Below are 19,695 nucleotides of genomic sequence, written 5' to 3' on the forward strand. Positions count from 1 at the left end.
TAAAAGAAAGTTGTTCAGACGGCTTGCAAATATTGCTGATGAAACTGAGACAGTGATCTGCCCATAGTCTGGAGCTCTGGGGCTAGAACAGGCAAGGAAAGGTCTTCAGAAGCAACTGTGAGGGAAGCAGTCTTTGGAGCCTGAGATTGCTGGTCGAGTCCCAAAATATTTGGGAGAAAGGGTATTGGAGCACATGTAGGACAATAATGAGGCTGGCACAAGACAGAGCTGCCCAAAGTACACGCAACTGTGAAAGAGCAGGGTTCAGTAACAGGCATGTCTTGCAAGTCAAGCAAGTGCTGGGATACAGGAGTGCTGCTGAGATGGAGCAACCTGATCTGTTAGCAAGTGCTACCAAATGCTGGCTGAACAGGTGTCCTTTGTCTGACAGCTGCTTTCACCATGATAAGAAAGGCAAGCAGGTCCCAGGAAGACACATTAGGGAAAATAATCTTAAAAATGAAACATAAGCAAAGAGCAGAGCTATGCAAATATACAATATCCTCACCCTTTTGGACACTGAGGTTCAGTAATGTCCTCACACTCTTCTTCAACCCAGCTTGCCTCTCCTTAAAACAAAGGAGTGTGATTTAAGACAGTACATTCTCATAGATAAATGCAAGGTTTTTTTTCATTTTACTGGATGCTTTGAAGTTGCATTATGTCCTTGCTCCTTTCAAACAAATATGGGTACATATATGAGAGACTGTAGGAACTTGTTGAGGATATTTACCTTTACAGACAGCACGATAATTGACACAGCAATCTTTATTTTCCACACAATCATCTGAACAGGAACAATGATATTCCAGTCGCCTTTTCTCTCCACACCTGAATTTATTGCAGGTCCATATGTGGGCTAAAAAACAGATGAGAGAGAAGGACGGCACAATGATTAATACCGGTCTAAATGCAGAATTCATTAACTGAATCATGTTAAATTCCATCTCAAATGCATGCTTACTGAAAACCAACCCTAGGGTATCTCATGCATGGGTAATACTGCAAGTTTTGGCACTTTAGAAAACAGAATCATAGAACAGTTTGGGTTGGAAGGGACCTTCAAATGTCTAGTTCAACACCCTGGCTAAATAATCCAAGTGTGTAGCTGTCTGAATACAATTATGCAGCACATGGTTATCAATACCACAGATCAGAAAGAATCCTTTCAAATATGGTCATTTATGTGGGTTAAATTTGGTAAATGTGAACTACAAAGACACTCCCCAAAAAAACTCCTCCAGATAAAAAACAAACGAATCTAGATTTGGAATGCCCAGAAAATATGGAGAAGCAGTATTCTGACTTGCACTGACTTTTTGGTTTTTGTTTTTTTTTTACCAGTCACCATCTGGCACTCCCAACTTTTTTCAGCACGTCTTAGGTATAAGCATCACTCTGCCACTATTTGAGACTATACACATAAGCTCACAGGAAGACCTCTGACTTCAGCTTCATTGCTGTTTTTAGTTGAGACTTTTTTCCTAATACATATTGATTTTTCTGAACAGAATATTCCAATACATGGTATAATTTGAAGATAATAATTTTGTTAGCAGTTGTAAACACATGTAGAGCCTTTGCAGTCAAGGAGGATAAAAATGAATGAATTTACCAGCTGAGTGAATGCTTAAGTGAAGATCTTAGAGACGCGGAATCCAAACATAGATGTTTGAGTAGAATCACCGATTTTCATACATGACTAGCAACTAGAAATCCCTACAAGTATTCCCAGGTGGTTAATCTCACTTTCAGCAATACTGAACTTCAATAACTACCAGTGTCAGTAAATCTTTACTTCTGGGAAAGCGAGAGAGAGAGGGAAAGCGAGAGAGAGAGGGAAAGCGAGAGAGAGAGGGAAAGCGAGAGAGAGAGGGAAGAGAGAGGGAAAGCGAGAGAGAGAGGGAAAGCGAGAGAGAGAGGGAAAGCGAGAGAGAGAGGGAAAGCGAGAGAGAGAGGGAAAGCGAGAGAGAGAGGGAAAGCGAGAGAGAGAGGGAAAGCGAATAATCTGTTATGGTTCTAGTTACATGATACTATTTGTAAACTAGAATTTGATTCTCCATTGATGTTAAGACTAATTAAATAAAGGACAAAAAAAAAAACAACAAACAAACAAGAAAACACACCACCAAACCACCACACAAGAAAAACAAACCACCACCACAAAATAAATCCCCATTCTTACTGCTGAGACAGACTCTCCAGTTTGGTTTTAAAGAATTCCTTAGGTTGAGAGAGAGTGGTGTAATAAAACACAGTGGAGAGCAAATCCCACGCAACTATTCCATAAACTCAAAGCTTTACAGAATTTAGATCTTTCAATAACAGTCAGTTGACTTGGGGATCTAAGCCTAGTTTCCTCATTTGGTTTTAAAAGTCAACAGTGGAATTTCTAATTTTAGGATGAGAATACATTGATAAATTTTACAAATACATGTAAAGAGGAGTGAGAAGAAAGATAATAAACTGAAAAGAATGCTGCATATGAAGCACTAAGGCAAAACTAAAATAGAAAAAAGAGTCAGGTTCTGTTCTTAGTGTTCCTACCCACACTAACACTTTTCCCTGTCAAGTTTCTCCATGGTACTTTTCACACCTTTGCCTATCTGACCTTTACTTTCTGGCAAACCATGAGAACTGCTTCTCACTTCACAATCATTCTCCACCAGTGGAATCCATTTTGTCACCCTGCCTTGTCTCAGAGGCCAGCACATGACCTTTGCTTCACACTCAAGCTGGGGAGTAACAATGCAGAAGGACTGAGTAGCTGGATAAGGAGAGATGGCAGCTTTCACAGAGCTGCTCTGTCCTTCCCCTTTTTCACGCAGGCGATGACAGAAAGATAAAATATGCAGAATGCACTTCTATTCCTGGATTGCCTGAGAATGTAGGAGTTGTCCCCAGTGCCAGGGACAATGCAGGTCACTGTTCTCTCACCCCCAGACAGAGAACAAAAAGCTGGCTGAGACCTCAAGTTACAGTTGTTCTCCTCTTTCCAAACGAGAGAGCAGCAGTACAGTCCCTCACAGACTCTCCCCCCATTAGGAGCTATAAGAAAGCCAGCCGACTGGCTATGTCGGCTCCTATGTAGTCCAGCTGCATAAAGTACAAGTTTTGTTCGTGTACAACAGCTGCACCAGAGCCCTGATGTTTCCATAGGAGTCCCCAGCACCACCATCACCACTGCAACTTCACCTGTGCTGCAATTGAGAGAGCACAAGGAGGGGGAGACCACCGGTCAGAAACACCCCACTGATGAGCAGCTCCCCTTTGCATTCACTGTCTGAAAGTGGTCAGGGATCATGGCCACTGGATCACAACAATACTCATACACAGAGCTGTCCCACATCACAGAACAGGAGAGTTCACCCCCACAACTTTTCTCCATCCTTACCTGGTTGTATACATGCTTCCTGGTAATCTAAGCAGCAGTTTCCAAGCTTGACACAATCTCTATCACAACGGCAGCTTCCAAAGGTCCTTTCAAAGCAACGACCTTTGCAGGTTTTCACTGTAATATTGAATAGTGTTAGATATTAGTGGCTGAGCCCACATCAGTCAACATGCAGAAAGAAATTAATACAGTCAGCATGTGGAATGACACAGATAGTCATTCCACACAACTTACAGGATGGCTGCAAAACACAGTAACAGCCAAAGGAAAAGTTTACCATTTAGTTCCTCTTCTTACTGAACAAAACTATTTTTTCATCATGTTGAACAAAGGGTTCTGCTCTGCTTTAGCAGGATCATGGTGTTTCATTATTGGAAGGAGAAGTGAAACAAAACACTATAATTCTATTTGCAACTGTTCCTGCCTCTCTGTATCACCAGAAAAAGTGTCATTCAGAATATGGAAGACCTGTCAGAGGAACTTTAAACCCAGGTTTTCAGTAAGGATGCCTTAAATAGTAAAATGCTTTTACAGAGAGCACTGATCTTCATTTTCATGTCTGATAAATGTTCCACTTTCTATAAATGAACATTAATTAGAATCTAGACTGCATTAGCTATGCTTGCAATTCCCACATGCTCATGCCCTGTTTGAATGTCTGTCCTCATACAAATCAGAGGAGCTGAAGGAGCCCCAGTTCTGCATCCCACTGTACAATAATTAAGGTATTATCTCAAGACACAGGAAGGGTCATTCCAAACCAGATACAAACTTGAGGTGTGTGATATTAGAAAAATGCGATAATGAGCCAGTATTGCAAAGCTGTAACAAAATGAGGAAAAACACTTCAAACAAGTTGTAGTAGGAAATTAAAAACCTGATTTTTAGTTTAAAAAAAAAAAAAAGAAAAAAAATATCAGTGTAGGACTATTTGTCAAACAACTTTAAAATTATTCTACATAGCTGCTCCCGAAGAGAAGCTTGATTTTTTAACATATCTTTTGTAACCTTCCACCTGAAGAAACTTCATCATTGAAAAAAGCATGCATTTTTCAGGACAGAAAACAGCCAGAGGAATTCCACAAGGAACATTTTCAGACTACAATTCTAAACAGTAAAAAAAAAAATGGAAACAAAACACCAAACAACTTTTTCACCATCATTGACTGGAAAAGATGAAAAACAAATGTTCCAGGACAACATGAAATAGAAGTTATTGGTTGGGGTTTTTGTTTGGTTGGTTTTTTTTTTTTTACGGTGAACTGAGAAAAGACAGCCATGCGACATCACCACAGCGACTGCTGGGATATGTGGAAACTGCCAGACCACACACAGAGCGCCAGTTTACCTCTCAAGTGAGTACACACAAGTACTGAGTACACCTGAGGTTTATTTCCTGGTATTTTCATTTCCCTCTAACTGAAACTGCTTTCAGCAATGCATCCCATCCTCTTCCTGCAGCAAGAAAGGGTAGCATTCTGATAATATCAAGACTAATTTACAAAAACAAAAAACAAACAAAAAAAAAACCCACCACACAAAACCCAACAAATAAAAAAGAAACCAAAAAGGAATTGCTCAGAAATATTACTACATAAAAGGCAAATTAGTTACCATCTTTTGAACAGCTAGGCTTCAGGCCAAATATACATCCTAGGATTGTCGTTAACATGCAAACACAGAGTACCTGTGAGACAGAAAAAAAAGACGGTAATCTGAAGTGACTACTGAATGCTTTTGAAAGCCCTCACTTTCTCTAGAATGCTACATAAATGTAACCAAACTGATAAACATGCAGATTAGGAGGCTGATTTCATTGCTTTTACACGCATTTTTCACTTGCACGAGTAGTTACATTGCTTGCAATTAATTACTGCTGCACAAACATGGATATTCCCAGGACTGGGCCTGTGTATTTAATTTTTTATAAAGTTACTTACTGTAGACACAATGGTGCTTGCTTCCAATGAACAGTAAATTGTTTATTGTTACACATCAATTTCATAGAAAATTCTTTGCTCCGCTTCTTCCCTCCTCCTAGGGTGCTCTAAGAAGGTGAAGCTTTGCCATTGACCACAAGCTACAGAAAGCATAGCCCTTAAGTGATACTTAACATTTTCTTAGCCAGGAAAACCTTTTCCCACTTCCTAGTATCCAATTCATACTAGATGTTGGTCCATCCCATGGTAAGCAACTGTGGGATGTCACATTAGACTGACCACAATGTCTGACACTGACCAGAAAGTATGGCCATGTTTATTTTGGATTCTGAATGCATTAGTGTTATCAAACAAGTACCATACTGTCCTTAACACAGCATTTTAGGGCAAGACCTAATGCCTACTCATACACAGGGAAAGATTCCTTTTAACCTCTTAAGTACTGGAACGGGTTCATAAACTCTTCAGGAAAAGTGCATGTACTATCAATGCATATAGAATAATTAAAGAGTCTAGGAAAGCCAACAGTGCAGTTATAATGCCTATTCTATTCAAGTGTAGAAGATAATACAGTACTTTGCCAAAAGACCTGAAAGAGAAGGCACTGTAATAATGAAGACTTTCTTATTCAGAAGTATTTGGAGAGATACAGGTAGGAGGGAATGTATGTACCGCCTTCCTAGTCATCATTTTCTGAGGAAAGCTTGCCTTCAAGCAATATTTCAACGATTTTTTTTTGTACATGCCTACACAAAGTCTCTCCCTTTATTCCTCCTCCCCATCAGAAAAAACCTGCTGAGTCATGAATACAATGCCTGAATCATGTTGGGATGAATTTTTGCCACATCATATTTTAAAAAAAGCCCAATTATTTCTCAAGCTTAAAGACTGTGACCACTTCAGTAAATAAAACTATTTGTCTTGGCTTTAACAAGCATACAGTTCACTAGACAGTTTTGTTCACTAAGCAGCTAACAAACACAGCAAGAAAGCAATTTCTGGAATGTACAGCATTGCAATTCAGATATTCTGGATTTGTGAAGTGTAAATTATAGAATCATACAATCAAATAGGCTGGGAAAGACCTTTAAGATCATCAAGTCCAATCATTACCCCAGGACTGCCAAGACCACCACTAACCATGTCACTGAGGGCCTCATCTGCATTAATTTTTGAACACTTCCAGAGACAGTGACTCCACCACTTCCCTGGGCAGTCTGTTCCAATGCCTGACAACCCTTTCGGTGAAGAAAATTTTCTTAATATCCAATCCAAGCCTCCCCTGGTGCTGCTTGAGGCCATTACCTCTTGTCCTATTGCTTGTTACTCGGGAGAAGAGACCAACCCCCAACTCACTACAACCTCCTTTCAGGTAGTTGTAGAGAGAAATAAAGTCCCCCTGAGCCTTCTCTTCTCCAGACTAAACAACTCCAGTTACCCCAGCTGTTCCTCATAAGACTTGTTCTCCAGACCCTTCACTAGCTTTGTTGCACTTCTCTGGACCTGCTCCAGCACCTCAACATCCTTCTTCTAGTGAGGGGCCCAGAACTGAACACAGGATTCAAGGTGCAGCCTCACCAGTGCCCAGTACAGGGGGACAATCACTTTCCTAGTCCTGCTGGGCACATTATTTCTGATACAGGCCAGGATCCTGTTGGCCTTCTTGGCTACATGGGCACAAGACAGCTCATGTTCAACAGCCACCAATCAGCATTCCCAGGTCTTTTTCCAACGAGCAGCTTTTCAGCCACTCTTCCCCAACCCTTTAGCACTGTACAAGGTTATTGTGGCTCAAACGCATGACCTGGCCCTTTGCCTTGTTGAAGCTCATACCAGGGGCCACAGTCTATCAACCCAGCCTGTCCAGATTCCCCTGCAGAGCCATCCTGCCTTCCCGTAGATCAACACCACTCAGCATGGTATCGTTTGCAAATTTACTGAGGGTGCACTCGATCCCCTCATCCAGATCATCAATGAAGATGTTAAACAACACCGGCCCTAACACCAAGCCAGGAGGGACACCACTAGTGACCATTCACCAATTAGATGTGATGCCATATACCACCACTCTTTGGGTTCAGCCATCTAGCCAGCTTCCAACCCAGCAAAGAATACACCTATCCAGACCATAAGCAGCCAATTTGTTTAGGAGAACGCTCTGGGAGACAGAGTCAAATGCTTTATTCAAGTCCAAACATACAACATCCCCAGCCTTTGCCTCATCAACCAGGTGGGTCAGCTTATCATAGGAGATCAGGTTAGTCAAGTTAGACCTGCCATCCATGAACCCATGTTGACTGGGCCTGATCCCTTCACTTTTCCTCACGTGCTTTATGATCTCACTAAGGATCATCTGCTCCATGACCTTCCCCAGCACTGAGGTCAGGCTGACAGGCCTGCAGCTCCCAGGGTCATCCTTCCTGTAATTTTTGTAGAGAGGTGCCACATTAGCCAACCTCCAGTCCCCTCCGACCTGCTCACTAGACCAGGACCGCTGATAAGTGATGGAGAGTGGCTTAGCAAGCTACTCTGACAGCTCCTTTAGCACTCTTGGATGTAACCCATCCAGACATATAGACTTGTGTATGTCTAAGTGGAACAGGAGGACACCAATCATTTCTTCCTGAATTATAGGGATTTCAATCGGCTCCCCATCTCTGCCATCCAGCTCAGGGAACTGAGCACCCTGAGGATGGCTGGTGTGACTATTAAAATACAAAACATTATCAGAAACATTAATCAACAACAAAAATAATACATATATAACATTCACAAGGAAATGGAATTATAGACTCAATCTGATGAAACTATGGCCTAGAATTCTGAACCACACAAGCCCAGAATCTTAGATTATTCAATACCATGTCTAGCAGAGAAATAAGTACTTTTTGAATTCAAATCTATCTTTGAATTGATAGAAAAAGAAGGAAAATAAATTAAAAAATAAGGAAAACAAAAACAAAAAACCCTGGCATTATTAATGCACCAAGATAGGATACAACTGATAGAAAGAAAGGTGCAAGTCTCCATTAAGCCGGCTGTCAAGAATGACCACAACTGCACAGCTACGTACTTTGTAAAAAAATAAATAAATAAATAAATAAAATAAAAGCAGCATACTAACTGTTAAGTCAGTATCAACAGTATTATCATCCACATAAATCATTCTAGACCTTGGAACCTTGCATATGAACCTAGATAAGAGCACATGCACAGCTAGGTAGGTAGCACATCAGATGCAAGATATTAAGGCCCTGCAAAAAAAAAATCCATGGAAAGAGCAAAACCTCTTATTGTCCTTTTAACTTATTCATTATTATTTGGAAATTACAAATTGATTCTTTTGTTTTTAAAAAGGCAACTTGGGAATTTCTTTTTCAGGGTGACAATATATTGCTTCTCAACTCCCACCAGGCTCTGCTACTAAGATCAAGGAGTAGAACATCCTCTGACATACAACCACAAGTGTGCTTTTAAACAAAAGCCAAACCTACTCTGCCTGCAAGAGCTTTATCCCATACCTTCAAACAGCTACATGACTTATGACACTTAAACCACTTAAGGCATCCTCATAACAAAAACATGTTGCAGTGCCGCTAAATAAACTATTACTATTCCCCCATGGAGCTTCAGTGTAGGTAATGCACTTTTAAAACAGGAATTGAATTGTGACATTAAATTAATGATAAAAAAAAAGCAAAAATAATCTAAATAAAGGCCACCCCAAAGTAGTATCATTGCAATACTTTCCAATTAAAGTTAGTACATCCTCACTGAAGTGCACAAATAACTCATGATATTTTGGCATCAAATGTTACAAAATCATGGCTGTGCATCATATTCCAGATTTTCAGTTTTACACTTCCATGAACATAATTTATTACAGCAAGCAAAAACATGAAAGGATTAAGTTCACTGAGCCATATTTCTTTTGGCTAGGAAACACTACAAAATGGACATGCTACTTGAGGCATTAGTGCAACTTGTTTCCCCAAGTAATACTCTGGAAACCTCATACAGTCACAGACAACAGCATACTACAATCATACTACAGAAATGCTCTCTGCGTCTCTAGTACAAACCAGTTCTGCTTTCAGATTTCTTATATATACATACAAGAGAAAACATGGTCCAGGTCCCTACCTGGTATGTTACGTCCATCTATAATAAAGAAGATCCCGGAACTTCCATTTACTCGTCACATTCAAGCCTTTGCTTTCTTAACATTGGGCTTACTAGCTTAAATTTTAGTCTTTAAATATTTTACTGTAAAATACTAAAGCTTCTCCACCCCCGTTTTGGTTTTGGGGTTTTCTTTTTTCAATGCTTAATAAAGAAGCTTCACAAAAATGGCAAGCTTAGAGGTAAACCTTTTGATAATGGTCTGGCACAGCCAACTCCAACCTAGTGGAGTAAACATTAAACTGTGGTTGCACAGTATAAGGTTTTCAATCAAAGCTTTATCTTGAGCCTGAATGACTTCAGTCACGTGGATATTATTGATGCAAACAGCACAAACATTCAGCTGGAACAATGTGGAGCAATTAATACTGGCCAACAGCAGCAGTCATCCTGACTGGGCACAGCAAGAGGTGCCACACTAGTAGTTGACTTATTGTTGGTGGAAAGGCTCCAAGATGATCAGTTCTGCAGAAGACAAGGAATATTTGTGCTAGCTTTAAAGGTTGCCCAGGTACAGAAATTCATCTCACTGCTGCAGTCCAAATGTGGACTCATTCACTTTACTTCTTGCTAGGTGGTACTTCACTGCAGAAAGCAGATTGCCAATATTACCTAAACTATTTTACATACACACGTAGCTCAGTTTTGGGATGCTACAGTCTGCTGTGTAAAGATTAGGGTTTTTTTTTAAATCTATATAGAAACAAGTAGCTGCACATGTAGTTTAAGATTTACTATCAAGAACCTCATGAGAACCCCGCAGCGTCCTGCGGCAAGCACTAGACTGATCTCTAGTTACTACCACACTGCCTGCTTTCAACCTTTAATCTCTCTTTAAACAAAAGGAGAAAATCTTACCAGTTCTCTCTCTACATGCCCCCCTCCCTCCCTCCCCCTTCAAATTCTTCCCCTCAAAAGAGAAAGCAAGAACTCAAGAACGAGAGAAGGTGCAATTAAGAAAGAATATGTGAATCCAACACTTACTAGGAAGACCAATAAAAGAAACTGGCCTTGTTATATGCAAAAGTAGCACATGAACTTTTTGTCCTTTAACTTGAGACATTTCTAGGACAAAATGCCAGATGTGGTTTTAATATAGTATCTGAGAAAAGCTTTTAAATCAACACAGTAACAACTGTACAGAAGAAAGTGTCCTTTTTTGTTTTAAAATATTTTTTAGAGAGTTTGTTTTGGAATTTAAAAAAACATTGTCATCTAGGGATGAATCTTTGTCCCATCACTGCTTCCTTTACGTGGGAGGAAGCAATAAAAGCTTTGCTTTGTAAACATTATAGTGGTTGGGAATAGGTGGTTGAGTGTCTGGAGAACTGTAATCCTGAAAACATTTCAAAAGCCTTTTATTTTGAGCTGGGGAGATGGAAAGATGATAACATGATTAGAGAGCAGAATTATTTCCATCATTCATCTCTAGAACTGCAAAGAAGAGAATATCCCAGCAGTGATTTCGAGGGCTGGTGGAAGGGCCACAGAGGCAGTAAGACACCGGAGTCCAGAGACTGGTCAACTATACAGGTCTTGGTGACATACAAAGAAAGCTCTCACCAGCCTTAGCTACTGTTGTCTATCCTTTGCTGCTGTATTTTACTCTTCCTTCCATTACATAGTCAATTATACCGTCCCTTTCTCTTTACTCCTCCCCAGCTATATCCATCTCCCCTACTTCCCCTCTACTCCTCTATTCTGCATTTTCTTTGCAGAATTCCTGAAGAATGCACTGATATTCCTTTCAAGGAATAATAATTCTGAACTACGTTTCTTCCTGTGTTGATTTTACTCAATCTTCACCTACCATGTACTTTATTGCTTCCTGTCTTTGTTTCTTCACCCCTGGTGCTCCACGGCCAATAAACCTTGTCTCTTAAGTACTTTTATTAAGTACTTAAGGTACTTTTATTAACGACTATGCAATTAACAAGGCAAAAAGTGCAAAGTAGTGGTTTTCCATTCCAAACTCCATGATTGACTCCCACAGTTGTGTCATGTCTGTCCATGAAGGGAGAATGTCTAGACTGGATCTGCAATGCCAGTATTACAAAAAAACATGGAATTTTCCAAAACCACTGGGATCTGTGAAGGGTATACTATGTTTTCACTGTTCTGTGCACCTAGAATAGATGACTAACAACCTGGACCTTCACATTGAAATATCTTTGAGAAAGATATTCACCTGCAAAAGTGTAAAGAGCACAGTAATAAATAATGAATTTCCAGTGACAAGCGAATTACCTTCAGTCTTTAAAACGTCATTGTTAAAAATGCAGAAAGCATAGTGTACAGAGAAAAAAGAAAATATCTACACTTGCCAGGAGCAATGGAACACTTACTTATGCTTGTAAAAGTTATTTTTTAAACAGGCATAAATGCCCAACAGTTCAGTTTTATTCAAAAGTAGGGGATTCTTAATAATGTTTACTAAACTGAAAAGAGATGGATACTTTCACTCACACCAACACAGCCACATACCTAAATAGATCACTTAAAATAACAGGTTATCGGCAACTGTAACAAGTGTACCACCTCCTTCTTGCACCACCCATCTCTTCTTTCCACATTTGTAAATATTTTTATGCTCTTCAAAGACTTACTATGTTAACCCACATTCCACAGCTAGAGCTCAGCAGGAGGAGAGCTGCTGAGGCTCTCAGGTCCTGGCTGTCCTGAAACGCTGAAGGTGACTGAATGATCCTTAAGTCAGTGGATGGAAAAGCTGGAGCTTACACCCAAAACCTTTTCAGAGCTAAAAAGATAAGCTATAAAAATGCATAGGGGTTATTGATTTTTCTTCCCATAGCAGCACACAGCAGGTCTACTCTCATTGTTTTTATTGAATGTTCTCAAGAATGTTATATACTATTGCAACCTAAGGTCATTCAAAAGACAAAAACAGTTTAAAGGTAGCGTGAGCAACTGTAAGATATTATAAAAATTCTTTATGGACAGCTTGCCAAAGAATGATACTTGTTCATTCAGCAGGGAATTATCATACTATAGCTCTCTAAATACCTTCCAGAACTATTCGAGCACCTGGTTTTAACAAGAGACAGAAAGATAGGAAAGACTTAGCACTTGTCAGCTAGGATCTAAAATATTTGTCTTATTTGTTGTTTGCCCAACTGTACAGGTACATATTCTCCTGGAAGGTATTAATACATCAGTTGTTCTCAAAGCACATCTAGCTGTTCTGGTTTTCAATGCATTTTACATCATGGGAGTATTTAAGAGACAAACTAAAGTGTAACTATATGCTAGACAAAAATAAAAGGAAATAACTTCTGGATAAATTCCCAGAAAACAGATAGCAGCTGACTCTACTATTTCACCAGAGTAGGGTTTAGGGTTTTTTTCAGGACTGAAAGCTGATCTTGGTTTATGAGAAAAAAGTGTAAATACTGTACTTGCAAACACTATTTTATGCAGCAGAGCAGACTATTTAATCAGCAAGTAGGGTTTTTTTTTTCAGGACTGAAAACTGATCTTGATTTACGAGAAAAAGCGTAAATATTGTACTTGCAAATACAATTCTTTCATTCAGCACAACAGATCATAAACAGGACTTCCTATTCCAAAAATCCCTTCTCAAGAATAAAGCTAAAGCTGTTCTGATTCTAGTACCACCAGAGTTACAAAACAAGAACAGTGTAAGAGGAGGCTGCTTCTCCTGGGTACTGATAATGCCACTAAGTATACCAAAGAAACCTACATTCACCTCCACCTTTCCCTAGCAGATGCTGTTGCTTCTGCCACCATGACAGCAACATTAGGCTGAGCAGGAAGACAGAGCAACCTTATAAAGCAAGTGAAGAAAACCTGTAAAACAAATGTAAAAAGAATGTAAGGAGTATCAAAAATGGTACAACCACAAAGCAGTAAGGTAAGAAGATGGGACAAAAAAGGTTTCAAAGCTATTCACCATGGGTCTTCACTAAGCACACTGATATCAATCACAGGCACACCCTTAGCCTTGAATTCTTTGGCCATTTTCCAAAAATGGATGTCAGGGCTAACAGAGAGACCATTATTTCCCACTGCACCCTTTTAATACAGCCCCTTATGATACAAAAGGCAGACTATCAAATTTTAATGCCTCACAACATGGAAACTTATTGCAGTCAGAAGAGGACTGAAGAACTGGGCCACTAAATGATGCCAAAGATAAACACAATGGAAGATAAATGGCTGGGTTTGATTATCGACTTTAGTGCAAACAGCTGTAACACCACTATACTTACCTTGTTGTTTATAGAATAGGAACTTAACACAAACTGGTACCCAAACACAAACTTGCACACAGATACTACCACATATTAGAAGGCATTCACATAGCTTAATTTATTTATATGCCATTACACAGCAGAACGGGGACAAGGTTCATACATACCTGGAATGTATGAATATTCATACATACATCTGAAAATGCAACATTTTATCTTTTCTCACTACTTCCCTTTTCTCCTTAGCTAACTTAGTCAGTGTTGAACAGTTAAACAACAGCCTATTTGCCAGAATTCCTTACTTACCCTGCTTTCCTTCACCCTTCACCACATCCCATTTATAATAAAATCCACTGCTGTCTTATAAGTACCCTTAAAGGAAACTTTTTATACAGCTGACCTATGCAACAGATGTGCAGAAAAGTATTTTTGCTTTTCAGCACAGATGGTACATTTTATGTTGTTTTATTTCCTGTCCTATTGTCAAAATACCATTCCTATACTGATCATTATAAAATAGCTTCTATGAAAATCATACATACTACTGCTCCATCAAACAGGACACTACTGCGATTGTCAAATTCTGTCAGACAGAACATTCTTTAAAACAAGTATTTATCCACTGCCCAGACCGTATTGTCACAGTGATGTTAGTCAATATATTAATTTCTAATACCATATTCAAAGTGAGAAACTTCTCATACCTTCCATGTTTTCAAAGCCTTAAATTCGCTCCACTCCTCCTTTCAGCCAAAAGTAACAAAAATGCAGCGTCCATAGTAAATCAAATCAGAACAGTTCACTCCTTGTATAATTCTACTGATATTAGAATGCTAAAGAAAAAGCTTCAAAAAGCAGGAGTTGGAAGGAAGCCTTGCATAATTTTTGTATCTTTGACCTTGCCTGAATTTAAGTTTCAGCACAGTAACTAAGCTGTCCCAAATTCAAGTTAATTATTGTCTCTACAAAAGGCCTACCCATTTAAACTATTAATGTGTTCATTCTTATTTTTAGACCAAGAACACACTATCACATCCCAGGAGTCTGGCTGCCACTTCCCCCATGTTTCAGCTTCTGAGAGCTGCTGTTTGTGAAACCTCAACCAGCCTTTAAGGCAGCTCTTCCACAAAAAGCTGGAATAAGCCTCAGCAGTCACTCCTCACCTTGGTTTAGCCAGCTCTTGCCTCTGTCCTCTGCCTGAACTAAAGCCACACTGCAGTCGTGTCCATCCTGGCTAAGCACTCCATTGACCCTGACCCCAACTTAGACACTATTTCCTTCCTTGACCTTGGACCTGCCTCATCACTATATACACCTCTGGCAATCTAGACTATTGGCCAAACACAGCTAGTGTCCCCAGACCTGCTTTGCTCACTTTGTTCATGTGAGGCATGGTAAGAATGTCCCTTTTCAATGAGGCCACTGCCTGCATCTGCATCGTTATCATACCTGTATGGCTTTATGTCCCTTTCAGTAGGGCCTTCCCTCTTCTAGTTACCTTACAGGTAGACAGAGGCTATTACTGCAAAACAGAGAAACCCTGAGGCATAGATTGAGACAGATCTCTGAACACTCCAAGCAGGAAGTCTGAGCACATGTTGATAATAATCATAGCCCCTATTGCTCATTTGTTTTGTCTGAATGGACCAAACAGCTGATCCTAGCACACTACAGCCTAACCCACCAGCAGGTAGTCTACGCTCAAATTGCTAGGTACAATGTGGATGTTTTCAGGCAGCCAACCAGACAGCAGTGTTGACAGAAGCACCCAAGTCACACAGCTGGGTGTACTTCAGCCTGTTCCAAACTTTGCACTCCAGCTGGACTCCAAGAAGCCAGGAGCATTCACAGACTGCACTCGGAAGGGTCAACATAACCCTCCAAGATGGCCCCAGCTCTGCTACATAAGAGTATCCTGCAGTCTGTCCTAAACTCCACATTGTTTTGTCCGAAAGCAATACTAAACTACACATTTTAAACTGAGCTGAAGTATGTTCAGCAAAACCTCAATCACACCTTTGACTGTAGCTCAGCTGCACCCTAAGTCCACATAGCTAGGCAATAAAAATTAGTTCCAAGTACAGTTATAAACAAAAGTGGTCCCTATTCTCTCTCTGTGAAGATTTTTACACAAGTGGATTTTTTGTTGTGTTTGCCTTGTTTGGTTTGTTTGTTGTTTTTTTTTTTCTTAATTATTGACAAAGCTTCAATTTCTGCAAGTGTTTATTTGGATTTTTTTTTTTTTTACCTTATATCAGCTTCTGTCATCTAGGATAGGATATGCTGACAAGCTCTGTGAAGCAAAGCGCAAGTAAAGCAAGAACACAAGTTAACCCTGGCATCCCTTCAGAGTTAAAAATCATTAAGTATTCCTTAGCTTTTTACTGTACAAGAACAAGATCATGATTTTTGTCTTCAGTTCCCAGCATGAAGGTACCCACTTGAAGAGTAAAGAAATTGTGGTTCTCTCTGCGTAACAAGAATTATTTGCAAGGTCTTCCTTGAAAAATGAGTTGACTGAAGAGAAACGGTAAAAAATTCACCAACCCCCAAATCTTCTTTTCATGGATTAAATTGGATAGCAACATATTTATTGCATGCATTTATGGTTACAACTGTATTATTACTTACATGCATCTAATTGCATCAACAGCAAGTATAATAAAAGAATATTTTGTCAAACACCAGTTTTTATCAGGTCTTCAGAATTTAAAACAAGCCACCACTGGAGCTGGAGAGCTGTAATGTTGAAGGAGGACAGGCAAGACACTTGCTTTAAAACACCCTTGTTTCCAAATACTGGAACAGAGTTTCCTACAAAACATTAACATATTGGAGATTGGCAAAGAACTGCTTTAATATTTCTGAGCCAAAAAGCACTTCAAAGTCTACTTAAACTATGGCCATCCTCTCACTGTCATTTTCTACTTCATATTTCACCAAAGGCTGTTCAATGCTAAAAAATTCAAATCGCTTAACAGTCAGACACTTCAAAATTACTGTTAGTCTGTGTGGAGTTTCTTGGAACGCAAAAAGTTCTATCTAAGCACAATCCAGCACTCTCATGGGAAAAGTCATTTCAGGACTTACTGAAAAGGGAAAAAAAAAGGCAAGGCACATAAAGCAAAACAGTTAAAAAAAAGGCTAAAATGGGCCAAAAAAGTTTAGAGGAGAGACTGAACATGGTGCCCACATCTCCCAGACTCAGGCACAAAATACTTAGTCCTTAATTCCAGTGCTTTAGAACTGACCAATACTCATAAAAACAGCTATGCCGAAGTTGGCTGGAGTGAATACCTATGATCCAAATCACAAGGTTTGGGCACAAACACTTTCTTTTCATTGTCTTTCCTCTCCTCACGTGAGTTACAATAAATCCTGGTTCCATCTTCTTGATGACAACCTCAGAGCTGTCCCTCAACTGTGGGAAAGTTGCCATTAGGTGCTCCTCATTGAAGCCACCTCTTCCCAAGGCTGAAGAAGCCCAGGGCCTTCTACCTCACCTCACACAAGGAGAGCACCAGCCCACCTTGGTGGCACCCTGCTGAGCTTGCTCCAGTTGAATTGATCTGGAGGGCCCCAGCCTGGACACAGTATTCCACGTGGGATGGAATACCACCAAAGCAAAAGCTTTTCTTGGCTTACCAGCAACTGGATACAGCCCAGCACACTTTAATTGCTAGATAAAAAGGCAACCCAGACTAGTGCAGTGGCTTCCAAAGATGTCATCTTTATCATGATACCCTTCACTGGCTTCAGATCACAGCTCATTACAAGGCCCTGTCCATGCCATGCACTACCTTAGTACAATCATCAGGTTAATGAAGAGCTCACCAACCATTCAAAAGAAAAAGTAAGCAAACCTACAGGAGTGCAGCCACATACCCTGGATTGCTTCTCACTGCACCTGCAGCCAGCTGTAAAACACAGAGCAGCTTTCTGAGAGCACATGCCAAAGAGCTACACTGTCTTAATTTGTTATATAAAACTGTTCTAATTTACGGTTATTATACAAGTTCTATCTACCCTCTCAGCAAGCTGCAGAAGGTAACTGAACAAAACAATATTTCGGAAGACTTTAGTGTTTGGCACATGCATCAAACGCTAGTCTTAAAAAAAGACTGGACTGCTTGAGTGAAAAAAGTACAAGGAAAAAATATCCCAGACTTAAAAATATTTTTAAGTGTATTCCAACAGCAATTTTTAAAACTTAACAATTCATTACCTTTATACACACCAAAATGCTAGTGTTATTCTTTATAGGAGGCTAACACTCTCCTGGGTTCAGGACCTTATCTGGAATTTTTTGATTTTTTTTTTTTGTTCTAATGAAGAATTACGAAGCTGCAAAAGTGCTAAGAAATTTTCTAAACAAAGTGTTACCTTAAATGAGTTTCCCACTTCTGACAAAGGAAGCCTGAAACTGTTGAAAAGAAACCTTGTCTATTTTTTTACTTTTTTCCCCTTCAGCTGTTATAAATGCATGGAAAACTTTATTTTAATGGAATGAGTGAATCAAACCAAAATGCAATGCCTGAGAGTCACTGGCAAACTGGAATAGAAAGCCTCAAACCCAAGCAAGAGTTATACTGCTCTGTCGCACAACAGCAGCTGGTGAGCCTGGAGGGACTAGAAGCCTGCAGACAACTCACTGGGCTTTGAGGGACAAAGGTACAATCTCAGAAATTGGCAAGACACTAAACGAAAAGGTGTGCACAGAAACTGCATAAACAGATAGAAGGATCACCACCTCTCATGACTGTTTAAAGCTGGATGCTTCGATTTCTTTTCCTCAGAGGTTAGTAAATACTGTGGGTTTGTCCCATCATTTGCGGAATTCTCCCTGTGCAGCAACAGAAGAACAACCTGCATGGTATGAAAACCTACAGCTGAACTTCAAATTATGCCTGCCACAACAAGCACTGCTAGAAGTGGAAGTGACTCCATACCACTTCCTCATCTACTTACATCTTCCCGTAACCAACACGCCAAGTACCTCCAGGTAACACAGAGGCTTCTAGCACAACCAATAAAACCCATGGGTAAAGTCCACATGGTACAAACTTTTGCACCTGGGAACTTTGCAGTTCCTCTGTAATTGGGTAAGGCTGGCTCAGGGACAGAAGCTGAGAGCATCAAGGTTCTGTTCAAAAATTGCACAGGCATCTACAGGGTGGCAGGTACCCAAACAGGAAGAGGGGAATGCAAACAAAGTCTGAGCTTCCCAGGAAAATGAAAAAGTAGTAATTCAAGTATTCACTAATCACTAGAAATGCACTCATCTGCTTTTATCAAAAAAAAAAGCCAAAAAAACAAACACATCATAAGTTTACCTAAAGTCAGGTTTTGGGTTGGTTTTGGTTTTTGGTTGTTTTTTGGGGGGGGGGGGGTTTTTTCTTGGGGGGGGTGGTTTATTTTTTAATCTGCTTAAATAAAGGAAGCAACAGTGCATGCAGCTACAGTACACACAGGCAAAGAGAGTTTACTTATGTCTAGTCACTTTTATAGTTTCACACTGCCCAACCAAAACACCAAGCAGGTAAGCCTACTCACTTTTTTCTTACATGGGGATGGCATTATCAATGCATTGGCTTGCGAGAAAGAACAGAAGTCCATTTCCAACTCCAGTTTTCCACTTCCTAACGTGAGGCTTGGAATCACAGAGTCACAGATTAGTTAGGGTTGGAAAGGACCTTAAGATCATCAAGTTCCAACCCCCTGGCCATGGGCAGGGACACCACACACTAGACCATGTCACCCAATACTTCGTCCAACCTGGCCTTGAAAACAGCTAGGGATGGAGCATTCACAACTTCCTTGGGCAACCTGAGATTAAATACATTCTTGGTTTACTCAATCCAGTAACACCTGTAGTATTTAGAAAGCTTTTCAAGTTCTCTCTGAATATTCTAAATTATATCACTGCCTGCAACTGCCAAAAATAATA

General features: G+C 40.0%; 1 protein-coding gene across 3 annotated transcripts in view; it reads right to left on the reverse strand.

The window, feature by feature from the left end:
• Positions 1-19,695, reverse strand: part of ENPP1 (ectonucleotide pyrophosphatase/phosphodiesterase 1) — a 54,314-nt gene that overhangs the window by 32,830 nt on the left and 1,789 nt on the right. For 2 of the 3 annotated variants that reach the window (XM_057408550.1, XM_057408567.1), the window contains exons 2-5: positions 5,009-5,081; positions 3,395-3,511; positions 734-859; positions 509-569 (exon numbers count right to left, since the gene is read on the reverse strand). In XM_057408550.1, coding sequence (XP_057264533.1) covers positions 509-569; positions 734-859; positions 3,395-3,511; positions 5,009-5,081 — 377 coding nt within the window. The remainder of the gene's footprint in view (positions 1-508; positions 570-733; positions 860-3,394; positions 3,512-5,008; positions 5,082-19,695) is intronic. The other variant, XM_057408559.1, reaches the window with a different exon arrangement.

This window comes from Pezoporus wallicus, unplaced genomic scaffold (assembly GCF_028554395.1).
Source record: "Pezoporus wallicus isolate ANWC-B61680 ecotype Strahan unplaced genomic scaffold, APGP_CSIRO_Pwel_v1 contig_3817, whole genome shotgun sequence".
Classification (NCBI taxonomy): Eukaryota; Metazoa; Chordata; class Aves; order Psittaciformes; family Psittacidae; genus Pezoporus; species Pezoporus wallicus.